Source organism: Stegodyphus dumicola, chromosome 3 (genome assembly GCF_044657685.1).
Source record: "Stegodyphus dumicola isolate Sdum_Otavi_A_Nest chromosome 3, ASM4465768v1".
NCBI lineage: Eukaryota > Metazoa > Arthropoda > Arachnida > Araneae > Eresidae > Stegodyphus > Stegodyphus dumicola.
Window position 1 is genome coordinate 90773390 of NC_140770.1, and position 19423 is coordinate 90792812.

The 19423-nt window shown below is 30.7% G+C and overlaps 1 protein-coding gene across 2 annotated transcripts in view; it reads left to right on the forward strand.

Annotated features, from left to right (window-relative positions):
- hiw (MYC binding protein highwire) overlaps nucleotides 1-19423 on the forward strand; it is a 256065-nt gene that overhangs the window by 124461 nt on the left and 112181 nt on the right. For both annotated transcript variants that reach the window (XM_085813060.1, XM_085813059.1), the window contains exons 41-43: nucleotides 5140-5349; nucleotides 14033-14288; nucleotides 17746-17973. In XM_085813060.1, the coding sequence (XP_085669186.1) occupies nucleotides 5140-5349; nucleotides 14033-14288; nucleotides 17746-17973 (694 nt within the window). The remainder of the gene's footprint in view (nucleotides 1-5139; nucleotides 5350-14032; nucleotides 14289-17745; nucleotides 17974-19423) is intronic.

Consider the following 19423-nt stretch of genomic DNA (forward strand, 5'->3'; position numbering starts at 1 on the left):
TTCTAGAAAATTCTGAAATAAGATTTTCTAGATAATTCTGATAGTGTTGACTCTCCTTGGCTGTGATATAAATAAGAGGTTATTGGGAGCTATGAGATGTTGAGAGTTAGTATGTTTAGAATTATATATTATTCTTTTTGTGTTCAGTTTAGTAATTGTATTATCTGTTTATAACAGTGAAGTTGTGATTTTTGCTCACTATGATATTACAGTTTTAGAACCAAATTTGTGACTAATTTATTGCATTAAAGAGAATTTGTAGTGTTTCCACTAATTCCTCTTTGAGCTAGCTGTAGCTGATAATCTTTATTTGTAAAAATATTTGTTGCATGTAATTGCATTAAAATTTCAAAATATTTTAGACAATTCCTTTAAATCTTACATCTATTTACAAAATATATTTATAATCTTGTGATGCATAGGAATAATTATGTTTTAAAGATTAATATAGGCAATATAAATTTTTTATACATTGATCTCACAATTTCAAAATGTGAACTTCTGAGCAACTAAAATAAGACCACTGAATATTGGTAGCTCAGTCAAAGTTTGATTCCTGTCTGCTGAACTGGTGGGTTATGAAATAGGTGATTAGGAGCTTTTGTGTTTTTGTATTTGTGAATACAAACCAGTTTCCATAGAAAGTTGGAACATAGTCATCTATCAACAGAGTCCATCAACAGACAATTTATGTCAAAGCAGATAGCATTTGTGTTGTGCAGTAAATTGTCTATTTGTTTGCCTACTTATTTCAGTGTATGCTATTGTGTTACATCAGTGGTTATCAAAGGATGCACTGGATTTTTGGATGAGCCTTATGGTATTTCAGATAAATATGTATCCAGACATAAAAATAATTATAGTTTTATATTCTATAAGGTATTTTCTCCCTTCTTTTTGCATGCCTTCATGGTGTAACAGTTGCACGTTTGGCGTGTATTCGAGAGGTTCAGGTTCGATTCCAGCCGAGGGCACTGCTCATTTTTCATGTTTCCTGCTTCAAAATAACCAAATAATTCAGCAGTGGCACCCAAACTAAAAGGTGGTAGATGATAATTCTTCACTGCCAGGATTTGGGGATTGGGTCTCCTAAAGCCCAGTCATCCTTTAACAGGGGAAGTGTATAAGGCATTTTTTTCATAATTAACCTTGATCGCTCCAGCAATAAGTTTTATTGACTCTCTTTTTTGCAAAAATTATAGTTCACAAAAAGATAAAATTATAGGTAATTGAACCAGACCGTGCATTTGGTTGTATATAATTCGACTATGAACAATTTATTCTTTTTCAAGTATGAACAACAAATTGATTCATTAATTCTTGTTTTAGAATTTTCCTTCTTGATTTAATTTAGTTTTGTGTAATTAGTTTGGTTTTGCCTATTTTTAGGTTTTTATACTACTTTTAAACATTTGCATATAATTTTTATATTTTTGTTTACTTTGAGCAGAAATGCATGTAGGGATCTCAGCATTTGAGACTAATTAGAAATTTGTTTTAAAATCATGCTTTAGTAATGTTCAAGTTTCAAATGTTTCAGAGAAATGAAATGTATTTGGAACTGATCAATCAACTCTGTTTAAGGCTTCAAAACACTTTTTCCTTGATAAGTTCTGTTTGAAGCATTAAATAGAAGAGATTAATAAAAAAAAAAATATTTCTCATGCAAAATAATTTTGCTGTTTGTTTTGTTATGTATCATGTTCTGTACTTTTTAAAAAACATTTTCAATTTCATTTTTCTTTTTCTTTTAACAGTTCCATCTTATTCAGTTGGGTAACTTTTACCTAGAGAAGGTTAGACCTTCATATTTCTGGAACAGAATTTTATTCATTTTCCTTCCGACCTTTACTTAAACAGTTATCTTGTTTACCTTTACTTAAACATGTTTACATTTGATGCATTGCACAAGACATAATTAAAAAAAAAAAGAAAAAAAAAAAAAAAAAAAAACTTTAAACACTATGAAGAAAACGTGTATTGTACTGTATATGTCATTTACCTCCAGCTTAATTAACCCAGTGTTTTTAATGATGGCAACTTTAAACCTAATAATAAAGTTGGAATCATTAAAACTCTTAAAACAATGGTACCTAGAGCCATCAAAATTTGAATAACGTAATCTTCCATATAATATGGGCATGTGGAAGCCCTAATTTGAATTTTAAATTTGTTTTATTATCAATTTCGGATTTTGTAACACTTCAACGAATTTTTTATTAAAAAACTAAACGATTTCAAAGCAACGATTGCAAGCAGTGGCAACATTGTACGATAAAAAACATTTATATCTCCAGCATGTGAGACTCTGTATCGGAAATTCTAAAGATATGCTCATTTTAAAATTAATTCGCGATATTGCTGTTGAACTGAATTTTATAGTTTGAGTACATAGAACATGCTATTTAATAAATAAAGGTAACACACAAAACGTTATAAAAACTACCCTTTTGAACGTAATTTAAAATCTGAAACCTTTCGGATTTTTTTTTTAAAGTGAAACTTACAGGTATTAGCTATGGCAGCATGAAAATGTTGATAAATAGTGCTACTGTTTACATCTCATGGTACCTCATATCAATAGAGAATTAAAAATCTTTCCCTTTTGAAAAAAAAAATATTCATTAAATATGCGTATATTTGTCCATGGTACAAGGTAATTAAAAATGTTCTTACTATTTTTGACATTGCATTAAATGAAGATGGAGTAGAAATAAAGAGGGAACACAGAAAATGAAATGATTCGCATACCAGAAAAGTGATGGAGAATTAAAGACACAATTGACCTCCAGTAATACAGGAATGTTGCACTTACATAGCATTCACAGCTAGTCTAGTGCCGAAAAGAAATGAAGGTATTGAATCAGCCTGTTTATAGTTGTTTGTTGGATGAGTTTGAGGTGGGCTTGTTTATCAAGTTGTCAAATATATCAGGCAATCAGGGAGGATGCCATGGCTGAATGCACCACCAGGCATTGGTTTCAAAAGTTCAGGTTGGGAGACCCAAGCCTTTGATGAACCCCACAGTGAGTGAACGCATGTGTTGGACAATAAGACCGTAGAGAAGAAGACAGCTATAGAGAAGGACAGCAGGCAAAGGGGTGATGAAATTGCCAAATGCTTTCAGGTTTCCTCGGAAAAAGTCAGACTTATCTACACCACATAGGAAGGAGTACAAGTTGAGCAAGTGGGTATCCCTCGTATTGTTGGCAGCCAACAAGGAACAAAAAATGATAGCGTGTTTTTCATTGCTGTCTTTTCCTTTCAACACATCCATTATTTAGTCTGTTTACAAGTGAAGAAAAATGGGGTCAGTAGGATGTTTTGAAGCTTACAAGACATTTGTTGCTACTGTGTGACCCCGTCTCACACAAGGTCTGCTCTGGTCTCACACAAGGTCATACTCTGTTCTACTAGACTAATCACCTAGTGTTACATTATGAGCTGCTACCACCAAGGCACACCATCATTGAGGATGTGTACTTTTAGCAGTTGCTCTGAGTGCAGCAAATTAAATTTTTTATTTTCAAAGATTTCATTATTATTATTTCTTTGTACGAAGTAAAGGAATTATTGTAATCGCAGAAAATTTCTGATATCATATATAAATGAAAATAGCCATTTTGACTGCTCTCGAATCCATTTGAATGATGTTTTGTTGTGACATCTGTACGTGCAGACAGAATAAAAGACTCTTTTTTTTCCTTCCTAAAACAGAGTGTGAAATTAATTTAAAATGGATTCAGTAGAGAATTTTCTCGTGACATCTGTACTTATGTGTGTATCTCACATAATTCAAAAACAAGCAGCCATAGAATGCTGAAATTTTGTATATGGGAGTGCTATAACATGTAGTTATGCATCTCCCCCTTTTTTTTTTTTTTTTTTTTTTTTTTTTGTTGCAATCAACCTCACCAAACGTGTGTATATGCAATATTTATATTCTCACTCTTACTCGATTTAGCGAGTTCAGTTTTTTATTCTTTTATGTTGGTAAATTAAAAATTATTAAAAAATATTATCACATTAAAAATGATTGAATTATGTTATTCTTATGTTCCAGTTAAGTTTTTATGCCTTCAGTTAATCTACATGCAATAATTGTAGAATAATCAATTATTTAAAAGTTTGAGTGGAGCTAGGCCTCTCAAGACTGTCATTTGTTTATATTTGAAACTCTTAGTACAGCAGTGAATTAAGTCAGTTAGTGTACCAACTTCAGAGTCTTTTTGCCCAGTGGAACCGAAAGTTAACTTTAAATTTTGGACTTTATGCCCATTGTCCGAACTGCTTGTTTTGGTGTAGAATCTCTAGTTTTAATTGAAAATAATAATAATAATATGTTTAACTGTATTTGATATTTTAGATTTTTCTGTATGTTAGTCTTTAATGGAGATTTTTGAGTTTTTATATATTTTTGCCCCCTGCAAAATGAGAACTGAATTAATTAAATCAGAAATGTATTTCTAATGAAATTTAAAGAAGTAAGCTTAAGTGAATTGCAGCAAAAAATGTATATGATTTAGCAGGCTTTACAAAGAAGTCATGTGGCATCCACATCAGATATTTACTAAGGTGTTCTGTTTCATGCCCAATTATTCATACATTCTATTTTTGTAAAATTAGAGTCTGATATTTCATTTTGAGGTAGAGTGCTAGCCCTTTATTGTAATTTTCCTAGCTCAAAACAGTTCATTTTAAAGATATGCAGAATTTTCTTTTGATTTATAATGACTACAGGCATTTAGGTGCCTGATGAAAGCTTGAATCAAAATGTTACTTTTTTTTCCATAAAATTTAGATTTGTCAGTTCTTGTTGTATAATTCTTCATATCTGATGAAAAGAGATTGTGTTTCCACAATATAGATTTTATTTGTCATGTAATCATAGGTATACTACTTATTGGTTGCGGATTCTCCCCCCCCTCCTCCAAATTTGACTACAAACATTTTCATGATTGCCATATCTTAATTCTAGTAAATTCTTTGTATATATACAGCTTTAAAATGTGTACATGCTTTTAGAAAAATTCTACTTATATATATATATATGCATATTTCAAAAGAAAATCTATGATTATGCAGAATATTTGAATAATTTAAAAATGTGTTGAGATTTTTATTAAAAATATTTTTCAGAGTGCAGTTCAAGTTCTGTCTATGGTACAAGAGCTCCTTCCACTTGTTTCTTCTCTGAATAAGAAAGGTCCTAAAAGCAGTATACCTAGTGATAAAAGTACTGAACATGATTCTGATCGTTGTGACACACATTTATCAACCACCTCTAATCATTATGCCATAGTTGAAAGTGATCACCCTTATCGCCCAGCATCAGTTGCCAACTACCGAGTAATATCCCCTTCCATTTTGTTTTAATTTGTATATTTTTGTTTATATTTTGTATATTTATGGCTTGCGATATAATAACTTTTAGTTGTATGAATAAATGGTAATTATATTTTTTTCTCATTGACTATGTCATAACTTAAACTGTTGCCAAACAGTGTGATTAGTGTCAGCAATGAGTAAGTGTGATATTAAAGTACGCTCATAAGTACTTCGCTTTGGTTTTATGTATTAATTCTCGATAAGCCAATGTGAAATATTCAACCCCTTTTGTTTTTGATCTAAAATTACTTCAGTTTCTTGGACGGCCCACAAAACTAATGAATTACAAGCTACAGGATTGGAGCATTTTAAAGTTAATGACCAATGTATTTTATGAATCCTGATACTGATGCACCTGCTCAAAACATTGAATGACTCAGTAATTTGGCAAAATTATGCATCAAAAACACTCTAGAACTGCACAACACCATCTAAATTTGTATTTAAGCACATTTACATGCACTGGTTTCATAAAAAAGATGATTATTTTGTTGCTATTTGAAATTTAATTAGGAATTTTTGGCCATTGAAATAAATGGTGCCAATTTTAGTGAATTTATTTATCAGATAATCTCAAAGCTTATGCTTATTTAAATCTTTCATATGATGTATCCATTGTTTGTAAGTTTTGATCATGTAGCTAAATAAAGAGTGGTCTATGACTGATTATCTAAGTAAATAAAGAGCCATCTGTTGCTTCAAAATTTTGCTGATGGATTAGTACAAGTTTGAAGTTTTCATCAACTTTTATGGTTGATGAGAACGAACTTTCGTGTTCGGTGGGAAAATGTGTAAGTATAGTAAAAGATCAACTATCACAAAAGCTTGGGAAATGTCAAATATATCAAAGTTTCAGGTAATAGAGCATATAAAATATACACTTCTTAGTAGAAAAGTCAAATGCATGGAAGCAATTTCTGGTCTAAAATTATGAAAAGATCATCTTATTTGTTATCAACTTGAATATCAAAAGCTCACCTTTAAAATTGTGTAAAATTGTTTTTTTAAAAAGTGCATTTCTGATGTATAAGTTGATGCATTTTGTAAGCTTTAAACATATGGAAGTAAAACATTTTATCCAGTTATGAAATCTCATCAGCCATAAAGTTGGTAGAGTTGTTACTAAAATTCATTTTATCAGCAGCCAGAGGAACTCATTCTTTCCTAAAAAAGGTAATCAGCAAATACAAGTTATGAATATAGCAAAAAACTTAAACTGCTTTTCTTAATTTTTCACGTTGCATCACTTTCAAATAAAGTTACAAATCGGACCCATTATGTATACTTTTTTTGATGCCAGGATCCTATAACTTTTAAAATACTGAACTGTATGTTGTTCTGTTGATTGAAATGCAAGTTGAAAATTCTAATCATTTTTTTCAAAATGTGAGAGAAAAACCGGTAAACATCAGTTAACTTATATCCTTCTTTACAAAAGTTAAACCTACTTATCAAAAATTAATATGGTTTGCTTAAGATCAAGGCAGAAATCTTATGATTAAATTGTGACATCATGTCCATGCATTATATAATACTAAATCAAATTTCTGGCACAGTCTTTACCCCTAGAAAAGAAACCTTTCAAAAATGAATAACATCTGTTCTTGAAACAATTATACTCACATTAGTATTATAAAGAATATTTAAAGAATTATATACATACCACCAAAATATAGTTTTATCCTCTTCTATATCTTGACATATATAAAATATCTATTTAAACACCTTATAAGAAACAAAACTTTTTAAATCTAAATCACTGCACTTGTACTTTGATTCTAAACTAATAAGTGGACTGTATAGCAAAAGAACTAACTAATTTATTTACAGTAATTAACTATTCAGATCTAATACATGCTCTGGCTTGTTGCTTAGCCAAATCCAGATGGCCAAGTGAGAGTTTCTCTCCCTATCCAATAGGTGGTGCTATATTCTAACTTAACATGCCGCCGCCCGTTGAAATTACAAATTTCAACATGTAAATTACAAACAAACATACAATTTAACAAATCAAGAACAACTAATTCTACAATACAATATGAAAGCTAATAGATAATCTTTCATCATGAATATAATATAAAATAATGTAACATTTTAAGAACATAAACATTCACTATGCTACAATCGAACTTATTCTTTAAACAGTTCCATTTTAATGTAAAGCACAATTTTCAATAAGAACATAATAATGTAAACTAAGCATTATTATCCTGGATAGGTAATAAACAAATTTTACTAATACATCGAATATACACACCATTTGATGTTTTCACTTTAACAACTCTGGCCGTATTATTTTTACCAGGTAAAACTTCTAGAATTCTAGCTAAAGACCATTTAAATGGGGGAAGATTATCTTCCTTTAACACAACTAACATACCTGCCTTTAAATTTTCTTTATTAATAAACCATTTGGTGCGTTGTTGTAGATGATTTAAATAATCAGTTTGCCAACGTTTCCAAATAACTTGAATGAATTTGGTAATAACTTGCCATTTAGAAACTCTATTATCTGTAAGATGAGACAAATCTGGTTCAGGATATGAAGTAATGGAACGTCCAATTAAAAAATGACCCGGCGTTAAGGCTTCAAAGTCATTCGCATCTGTTGATAAAGGTAAAATTGGACGAGAATTGAGAATACCTTCAATCTGTGTGACAACAGTCCAAAATTCTTCTAAAGTTAATTTATAACTGCTAATTGTATGTTGAAGATGATATTTAAATGACTTAATACCTGCTTCCCATAATCCACCGAAATTAGGTGCTCTAGGTGGAATTAGTTTCCAATTTATACCTTCAGATGTTAAGAAATCTACTATGTCAGAATTAGATTTAAGGACTAAACTATTTTTTCACCAACCATATTAGTACCGTTATCTGACATTATGGTATTACATTTTCCACGTCTAGCAATAAATCTTTTAATAGTAGCAAGTAATGAATCTGTGGTTAAATCAGTCACTACCTCTAAATGTATTGCTTTAGTAGCTAAACAAATGAATATAGCAACGTACACTTTTGCATAATTACCCTTTCTCTGATTTTTATACTTGATGAGGAATGGACCAGAAAAGTCGAGTCCACACGTATTAAATACAAACCCTGGATTAACTCTCTCACTAGGTAAATTTCCCATAAGTTGTTCACATACAATTGGTTTAACCTTAAAACATGTTACACATTCATGTACAACCTTTCGAGCTATATCTCGACCATTAATAACCCAAATTTTACTACGAACCTGATGCAATAGTGCTTGAGCACCAAGATGTAAATATTTAACATGGTAATACTGAAAAATTAATCTAGTAAATACATGATCTTTTGGCATTACATAAGGAAACTTTTGGTTGTAATTAAGATTACTATTGGCAAGTCTGCCTCCTACTCTCAGAAGAGAATCATTATCTAGAAATGGACATAAAAATTTTAACTTACTTTTGGAAGAAACACAATTCTTATTTTTTAAAGATAGAATATCCTTGCTAAAATGTTGTAACTGTACATACCTGATCATGATTTTCTCAGCATCATCCAATTCTTTAACTGTTAGAGAACCTATTAAATTTTTTCCCTTACAATTGGCTATAAATCTACAAACAAAACTTAATACACGAATAATATGAATATAGTTATTACTAATGTTAAGAATATGATCTAAAACAAGGGAATTAGAGTTCACATTTAGATTAACTAAGTCATTATCCTTAAGTTTGAGTTCTTTGACATATTCCACATCATCCATATGAGATGAAATTACTTCACAAGGATTAGACAAAAACCTCTCCTTAGTCAAGAAAGTTGGTCCACACCACCATAAATCATTATGAAGAAGATCTTTAGGTTCAGCTCCACGTGATATCAAATCAGCTGGATTATTGTGAGTGCTAACATGGTACCACTCATGAACTGCGGTCATGCTTCGAATAAGAGATACTCTATTAGCAACAAATGTCTTTAGTTGATAAGGTTCCTTCTTAATCCATGCTAACACTATTGATGAATCGGTGAAGTAATACACGTTGACTATAGGTAGCTGAATGGCCTCTAGTATTCTTTTCATTAGTTTTACCAACAAAACTGTACCACAAAGCTCCAAACGAGGAATGGTAATTGACTTCAGAGGTGACACACGAGACTTGTTGCACAGAAGTCTTGATGAACATTCATTTGAAGATGACATACATTTTACATAAATTGCAGCACCGTAGGCTTTCTGACCAGCATCACAGAATCCTATAATTTCTATTTGCTGTAATCCATTGGTTAGAACAAATCTAGGGATGCGATAATCGTTGACTATTTTGAGACTATGCAGAAATTTCTTCCATTCTTCAAAGTAATTTTTAGGAAGAGGTGTATTCCAATTTAATTTTAGAAGCCAAAGGTTTTGTAAAAATATTTTAGCTTTTGTCGTAACAGGTCCAATTAAACCTAACAGATCAAACAGGCGACCTATCGTTGATAAGACATCTCTTTTCGTGCCTGTTTCTTCAAAGTCAGGTATCTTTAGATCGTAAGAAAAACAGTCTGTAGACGTATTCCATGACATTCCTAAGGCTTTTGTAATCTGAGGCTTATCCGTAACTTGAAAGGAGTAATCCTGAGTAGCACTTTCTTTATTTTCAATAGGTCTGCATTATTTGAACACCATTTGTGTAACTACATTCCACCACGTTCTAGAAGACAGGTTAACTGTGTCTGCAACTCCTTGGCTTCTTGCAGCGTATTAGCTCCATTGATAATGTCGTCCATGTAACAGTCCTTCAGTATGGCTCTTGAGGCATGAGGAAAGTCTGTCGCTTCATCCATTGCTAACTGCTTCAGGACCCTTGTTGCAAGGAATGGTGCACTTGCTGTTCCGTATGTTACAGTCCTTAGACAGTAAGTCTGCACAGGACTACCAACTGATTCCTTCCACAAGATCAACTGCAGGTTTTGTTGAGATGGTTTAATAAGTATTTGTCTGTACATCTTCTGAACATCAGCTTCTAATGCATAGTTGTACTTTCGAAATCTAATAATAATAGAAAATAAATCTTCTTGAGGTATTCGCCCTTTCATTAATATTGAGTTCAATGACTTTCCATTGCTAGTAACCGCGGATCCATTAAACACAACGTGAAGCTTGGTAGAGGCTTTCTCTGGCCGATAAACTCCATGATGACTAAGATAATTGCAAGTCGATGTTTCAATTTCTTGAACTTCTTCCATGTGATTTAGATCCTTATATTCTTTAATAAAATTCTTATATAATGTTTTCATCTTCGAATCGCTTTCTAGTCGATTCCACACTTGATGCAATCTTTTCTCAGCCAGCGTTTTTGATTCTCCTAATTCTATACCTTCCCTTATGGGTAACTGAACTAGGTATCTTCCATCATTTTGTCTATAGTGAGTACGCTTGAAATGTTCTTCACAGTATTTTTCTTCTTCACTCAAAGCATCCTCAATATTTCCAATGGATTCAACTTCCCAAAATTTTTGCAAAATTTCTTCAACTCTTTCTTCACTATTTAGAACTAAACCGCAATAATTTACTTCTGAGTCACTCTTGCATGCACCAGACGCGATATATCCAAACACTGTTTCTTGAAATATCAACGGTTGATTTTCTAATTGAAATTTTCCTTCTTTTAAAATCTCAAAGAACAATTTGGCCCCTAGTAACATATCTATTTTGTTAGGTGTTCCAAATTGCGGATCCGCTAATTCAATATCAATGGGAATATTTAATGACTGCACATCTAAACATCTTGATGGAGTTACATTGGTTATTTTAGAAATAACCAAGCAATTAACTGATCTTACATATGTTAAATCCTTATTCGAAATCTGTACATCTAGTTGATAATTGATATTTATAACGTTCTCATTAATTCCGGATACAGATGCAAAAATTCTTTCTTTCTTTAAATTTAACAAATTAGCAACTCCTTCACACAGGAAACAACTCATGCCGCTGTTATCAAGTATTGCACGAACTGGGATTCTTTTTCCTTGGAATTGCAAATATATATTATTGCAGTTGTTTATAATTTCGTCACTCCTTCTTGTTTATAATTTCGTCACTCTCTGCTTCTGTTTTTGTTTTGTCTAACTTATGTTCCATGGCGCCCCATTTCTGAGCAGGTGATGTATTAATGAATGGTGTTTTTTATGGCATTCCCAACATCTGAACTTAGAATTGCATTTTGCGACACAATTTATGGGTTTTAACTATTTCATATCTTTGATTTGGATTTAATTTCAAAAATGAATCACATTTATGCAGTGGATGATGATTATTTTTGCATATAACACAAATCGAAACACTATCGGTATTAACCATCAGAGCCTTTGATTTCGAACTTTTTTCTAACGGATATTTCATTTTATTAATACTACAGTTAATGTTATCCAATAACTGACATCTTTTCTCTAAAAACGAAATTAATTCATCAAACATAGGAACTTCCGTAGCATTAATGCGTAGTTCAAATTGTTTGCGCGTTTCAAAATCTAGTTTCTGAAGTACGATATTTAATAACAGAATATCCGATAAATTATTTTTCTCATATTTTAAAACATTCAAAGCCCTAACGTTTTTAGTAACATTATCTATTACATATCTTATTCCTTTAGACGATTCGAATGTTAAGGTACATAAATCCATTATTGACTTTATATGTGTCTCAATTAATATTCTTTTATTTTCATACCTATCTTGAAGAGCTTTAAATAGAGAACTAAATGTATCATCAACAGTTTCAAGATTTTTTGCTTCATCAGTTAATGCAGCCTCTAAATAGTAGAGTTTCTGAACTTCTGTTAATTGCGTGTTATTCGCTATGATGTTTTCGAATTGAAGCTTAAAATTATTCCATTTGGTATATTTACCAGAAAACTTAGGAATTGGTAATTCTGGCAAACGTATTTGTGCTTTAGGATCAAATTTACTACAATCATTTTCATTTTCAGAATGTGCTATAGATGATAGAATTTCCATAATTCTTACCTCCAGAACTTCAGTTCTTTCTTCCATTTCGGCGATTTCTTCATCGATAGCTGTGACATCTTTTTCATCAACGCTTTCGAAATATCTAATCCTCAAGTTTCTAATATCCATTTGAATGCTTTGTAGTGATCTATACTTTATTTGAATTTCATTCTTATTCGAACTATCATCATATTCCTTCACTACATTTTCTAACCTAGTTAGTTTCGCTTTTAACGAAGTTTTGTTTCTATCTAATGCCAGCATTTTGTTCATTTCTCCGGCTCGACAGACCATGTACTTTGATTCTAAACTAATAAGTGGACTGTATAGCAAAAGAACTAACTAATTTATTTACAGTAATTAACTATTCAGATCTAATACATGCTCTGGCATGTTGCTTAGCCGAATCCAGATTGGCCAAGTGAGAGTTTCTCTCCCTATACGATAGGTGGCACTATATTCTAACTTAACAGCACTTATAAGATCAGTATCACTGATGACCAAACACCCATACTGTTAATTCAGAAGATTCAGTTTCCTCCATTAAATTCAACAATTGTAATGAAGGGAAAACTAATAAAAACAGTGTGGGAAGAACAGTCCAAAGCCTTTCAAACCTCTCGTTTGCTTAATTTTTTAGAGTGGTGGGTGTTTCTAAAATACTAAAAAATTTCAGTTACTTGAACTTTCTTGGTTAGTTGAATGCCAGATAATTATGGTTTACTATTATTGTACTTATATACATGAGGTAACTTAAAAATTTCTGCTTTCTTGAGGGATTTGAATACAAACAGTCAAACCCATAATGATTATATATATTGATAAGATATAATTAGTTATTGTCAGGAATAAGTTCATTCAATTATTAACATTGTTTCGGTAACGTACATTCTAAGGGGTTCAGCCTAACATGAGTATCATAAAGATCACAGTATGGTATATGTATTGTATAAATTAAACTGAAGTGCAATAGCATGGAAAATATACCTGGCTTTCATATCTGACATTTTACTGATATTATGAGTGGATGGAAAGTCTGTAGATAAAATTAGGAATACTAGGAAGACTGGTGAATCTTCCAATGATGCATCACATTCAGAAATGATAAAAGTTTGTTAGTGGTTATTGAACTATAAAATGTGGCACAACAATTCAAGGTAAATGCAGAAACTATCCATCTAAAGTTCCTTTAAATGTGTAGATTGTGTTTTTGGTTTCTGTAAGACTTGGTAACAGCTTGGAAGATATTGTAAGCTAGAATCTATATGTCCTTGCTCTTTTATCTGTAAGGATTTATTCCGTCCCCACATGTAGGTTGGCCCAACATTTCCAGCTTCCATCAGAATTTGTTGACATCTTATGATTATGTTCCCAACTAACTGAAATCATAATTGCATCCAGAGAAAATTATACCATGTTTGATCTATTGTATGATGAAGTATCACAGAATCCAAGTGGTTACCAATTGAGAAAACTATGAATATCTGTTGTCTGTAAATGAATGCATATTGTAAACAATTAAAATGTATCCATAAAAAAAGCCCAAAACTAAATAACTGGTAAAATTAGTAGTAATTTTTTTATTTCTAGAATAAGAATTAAATTATTTGTTGTTTATTAATTTTTACAGAACTAATAAAAAATTCTTCCATTTTTTATTAGGTTACTTTTCCACCATGTGTGCAGTGGTTGTCTTTAGAATTTGATCCTCAGTGTGGTACAGCCCAAGTTGAAGACACATTACAAGTTTATATTCCTAGTAAAAATAATACAGGTCAAGTGTGGCTTGACAATTCTCATACTATTAATGTTAATAGTACTATGGACTTTGAAGATGATCAATATACACCATATTGGCCTGTTTTCCGAAAATTCAGTGGTAGTGTTGATTGGCCTACTACTGCATTGCTTTTACCTGGTATGTGATATTAACTTTACCCATATTCTGTTGAATTAACTATGAATATTAAGGAATTAATTATGAGGAATGCCTTTTTATAATATGGAATACATAGCAAAACATCTTATGTTATCATATGTAATTTCAAAATCATATAATTTTGTAGCATCTTAAAATTTACACATTGCATAGATTTTAATTTGTATGTTGTGCTAGCATTAACATATAGCTCAAATCATTCTGTTATGTGATATCTAATAGCATCTCGGTTGCTTGCTTGTGGGAATATAAAAGCTGTATTTGTTAAAAATATGTATATTGTTATAAAATCTTATTTTTATTCTTTTAATTTTGTGCTATGAATTCGTGAAATATATGTGTTATATTTCCAATGTCGTTATAACGGTAGGGTAAATATGTTTCATTTAAAAGTATACTTAAAATAACATTTTGAACGTATTAAAAAATAATTGATTTTACTGATTGTATTTTAATTAAAACATACATTCAGCAAAAATTGTTTGAATGGCAACTCAGGTTTACTGTCAAAGCCCAGAATGCTTGCATAAAATGAATCTGCCAAAATAGCTTAGTTTAGAATTGAAAGCATAGAAAGTTTTTATAAATTTTGGGTATTAAGAGTATTTTCATGACTGTTCCAATATCTATTATACAACCTGATGAATGGCAAATCCTACAAAATATTTTTAATCACAAATGTTGTTTGATTAACCCTCTAATGCCCATCACAAGAAATTTCCAAACAAAAAAGATTATTTGTTAGTTAAAAGAATGTTATTTTAGGTTACATAAAACTAACATGGCGAAAAATTGTGAAAAAAAAATATTTTTTAATGTTTTTTTAATGGTAGCAATTATGCTACCATGGGCAGATTAGGTACAAATCAAGTGATTTTCAAAATTTTCAAACACATTTTTTTAGATTTCGTTTAGTTTATGTACAGTTATTTACAAATGATAAGCTCTAAAACAGTTTCTGTCCATGTTAAAACAAAGATATTTTTCACATCTGTCACATTTAACTTGAGTAAATATTCCTCTAGGGCATATGTGGCATCTTTTGCCGTATGGAATTATTACACTGGCCAGTGACACACACCATCAATTCTATGATCTTAAAAGTAATAAAAAATTGAAAAACAAATATTTAAGGTTACAGTATTTATATTTACAGCTATGATATATGTGTTCTGTACAGATGCCACAGAATAATCAATGGATCCTCTGCCTCCTTTTTTTCACTTCCTTCTCATTCTTTAATTTTCATTTCATTAGCCTGTTTTCTCTTGAAGTCCCAACAAATTCTATATTGGTATTCCAGAGAAAACATTATCTGCAAACATAGTAGTTTTTGTTGGGTTACTTAGAGTCCCGCATAAATGCATTACAATAGCTGCTCCTAGACCTAATGCGTAGGCACTTTGATCTCCATAGTAACCTTCAGATTTTGCAGTGTAAACATCAAAATCTTAGCAAATGCCTGATTGTCCACACCGGGCCCACATTTTTAAACCCCGTTTGCTATGAGGTTTTTAGGCATATATTGTTTGATATGGATAGTCCCATGAAATGGAATCATTATTTCATCAATAGACTGCTTGGTCTCACCTGGAACGGATAGCATGTTTTCTCCAAGTCGCACTTTCCAGCATTTGTCACTTCTAACATCATCATCATTTTGTAAATTATCCGCAATATGCAAAAATATTAAGATTTTTTTCAAATCTGTTTCTACACATTACTTCTGCAATTGGTTCATACTTTATTCCCTCTACTCAATATCCTCTAATATGAAGTATACGGTCCATTCGTATTACTTGCTCTATTTCATTTGCCGTCACCATAAGAGAAGTTCCTGTTTGTTGAACTCTATACAGATTTGTTTGTTCAACTAATAATTTTATCATATCTGTTGATATGACAATCTGAAAATATGCAAGAGCCAGATGGAAGAGGTTCTGTAGGATTAGGAAATTTATCATCATTTGATGAAGGCATAAGATTAGGTTCTTTTTCCTTCAGAAAATTAAAAATTTTTATAGCTCTTACGTAGATAGACACTTCAATATTTGATGCATTTTGGTCATTTTCTACATCTTCATTATGATCTTGGTCTTCATCATCTGAGCTTCCTCCATGGACGATATCAGACTCTTGTGTAGGCATATATTCATTATCAGAATTGTCATCAGATATATCAGATAAATTACTTTCCAAAGCATTCATATATGCTATGGCATCTTCTAGTTTTTTAAATGCATCTCTTCCTCTTACTCTATGGAAAAAGGGACCTAAAGTGCATGGCTGAAAAAAATTTCAAAATTCCGAAAATTTTATTAAATTTTATTAAATTATTTTTTTAAAATTTCAACAAATAAAGTACAAATATAGTAAAAAGAACTTGAGATTTAATTGAGGATTAAATTTATTTTTCAATTTAAATTTCAAAATGAATTTTTCTAGAGACTTTTTTACAGGAAAAGTATATCTTAAACTATTTTTTAAATTGAAAAATATAAAAATTTAAACTAATAAAATTTAAATCCATAAATTGCATTTAAGGATATATTTATTATCTCTAAAATTACAAAGATTAAAGATCATGAACAATGTAAAAACATATTTTCTTCAGAGAACTGCTAGGCTTAGATACACGAATGCCTATGGTAGCAGATTTGCTACCATGATTTTAAAAATACATTTTAGCGTTAAAAATGATCATTTTGTAAAAGTTATTTTATACTGTGTGATACACTCACTCTTTTACTTTATATATAAATAGTAATTATTAACTGTTTTATTAATAAAATGTTTGTAAAATAAACAAACAACTTACTTCTGAAAAGGTGCTTCCATTGTTTGCTGCATCCATGCTTCTTCTAATTTTTTTCCTTTAAGCTGGGGCCGCTATCTATGCCTAAAATTTGCTAATAATACATGAGAAAGGTTCAATCTATAAATTTATGACATAAAAATTACATTTCATGATGTTCCTGGTATCAAAACGTGGCATTTAATATATGGTAGCAAATATGCTACCATGGGCATTAGAGGGTTAAAGCAGAGAATAATTATCTAATATTAAAATTGCCAGCATTAATATTTTAAAAAAATAATGCATTTGTCCAGGTTAAAAAAATATTGTTTAATTTCTCCTCTACAAAATGTGATATATGTTAGGGAAAAAAATGCTTTCCCCAAATAAGTCATTATAGGAGTAATTTAGGAAATATGTTCATAAAATATTGCAGGAGATTATGACTGTTTTCATTTTAACTACAAATAAAAATGTATTTTTTTATTGTTAAACAAATAAAGAAATAATCATTTCCAAGAAGTTGGTGGTCATTCTGTGCAATGTCTATATGTTCTAAGCTCTTTTGTAGTGTTATTTACTAGTTATGTATCAAAGTTTTTGCTTCATGTTTGAATATAAGCATTATTTTATTTACAGGAAATGAAGTTGTATTTTCTCTTGAAACTGCATCAGATTATGTGAAAGATGAAAAGGCATGCTTTTATGGATTTCGTTGCCAAGTTATAGGGTTTGAATGCCCTCGTATATCATGTGGCAATAATATTGAAAGCTGGGAAGGACTTAGACATTTAGAACGAGAATTAGCATACCTAGGTGGAATGTGTGCAGCTTCTCTCATGAGAAGAGATCTTATTTTGCCTCCATGTATGTAACTGAAATTTTTAAACTGTTATTTCAGTAAATAGAGCATAACCACGTATGTTTTAATTCTTTTATTTTTCTATATGGTGCATATTATCTTTAAACATAAAGTGCAATTTAATGTTTTATTATATTTATTATTGAGGCATATTTTTGTTAAAAATAATTTTTAAGACCAACTTGGGCTTTTGTATAATGGAACTATCTACTGCATCATAACAAATAATCTTTCAAGTTATGTTTTCTTTCCATCCTTTATTGAACTTTTTCTTTGAGTTCATGAAGGTGGAAATGATAAGTGAGGAATCAGAAGTTTGTATTCTATTTTGCAAGTTTCAGTTTTGTAAAGAATCTTGGTGATAATTTTCTCATCAGTTTAAATATTTTGTGGTAACCTGGTGAAAAGGTTTCAAGCATAGTATTTCAGTCATATGAAATTTAAAAAAATGTCCTTTGGCTTTAAGAACTCTAAAAAGATAAAACATTTAAAGTGTTATATGGTAATATAATGATATAGTAAGCAATATAACTTCCATTTATTTATTTGTTTTATTGAAGTTATAATTGATTCTTGAATTACATTGAAACAGGAGTATAAGAATCTCATGCCGATCTAAAGCCATGTGTAATTTTTATTCCTAAAACACAAATAATAATAACTTGCTGTTGTCCAGAAGTCTTACTGATAACATAAATAGTAGATCATCATAAATTTACAAGCTATAAATTATTTGCTGAGTTTTTGCACTAAAGTAAACTAAAGACAAACCAGTTTAATTAGTGCTATATGGTTTTCAAGGTGTACAGTATTACAGCTCATTGCATTACAGTTTGACCGCTGTCACCATAAGCTCAAACACGCATGCACCATTCGGAATGAAAGGGTATAAATGAGAAAAATGAAATAAAGAGGGTGGACATGAGTCATGTATTAGGAATTTTTCCCTGTTTATTTCTGTAGTGTTCAAAAAGCACAGAATTAAGATAGAAATTACTTTTCGGTAATCTAAGCTGAAATATAATCATCATTTGTAATTCTGTTTCATTACAATATGTTTAACTTTGTGCATTTATTTATTTTTTTTTATTATTTATATGCTGCTAAAATATAAGTGTTTTAAAAACTCAATTTTTCTATATGTACATAATTGAATGCTAAATTTTAACAAACAATTCTTATTGTATAGCAAATTTTATTATGATTGCTTAATTGTTAAAACTGATTGTATAATTTTCATTATGCTGTTAGTACACGGTTGCCACACTACCTGGGAAACCGGGAAAACCAGAAAAAGTCAGGCGACATTACGATGAGCAGTAAACTGGTCCTTTCAAATTCGTTCCAAAACCTATACTAGGATTTTAGCAAAATCTTTTAAACCTTTTTCTTTTTAATAAATGCCTTATTTATCATTTTACAGTAAAATAAAAGAATACTAATCAGTCACCTAAG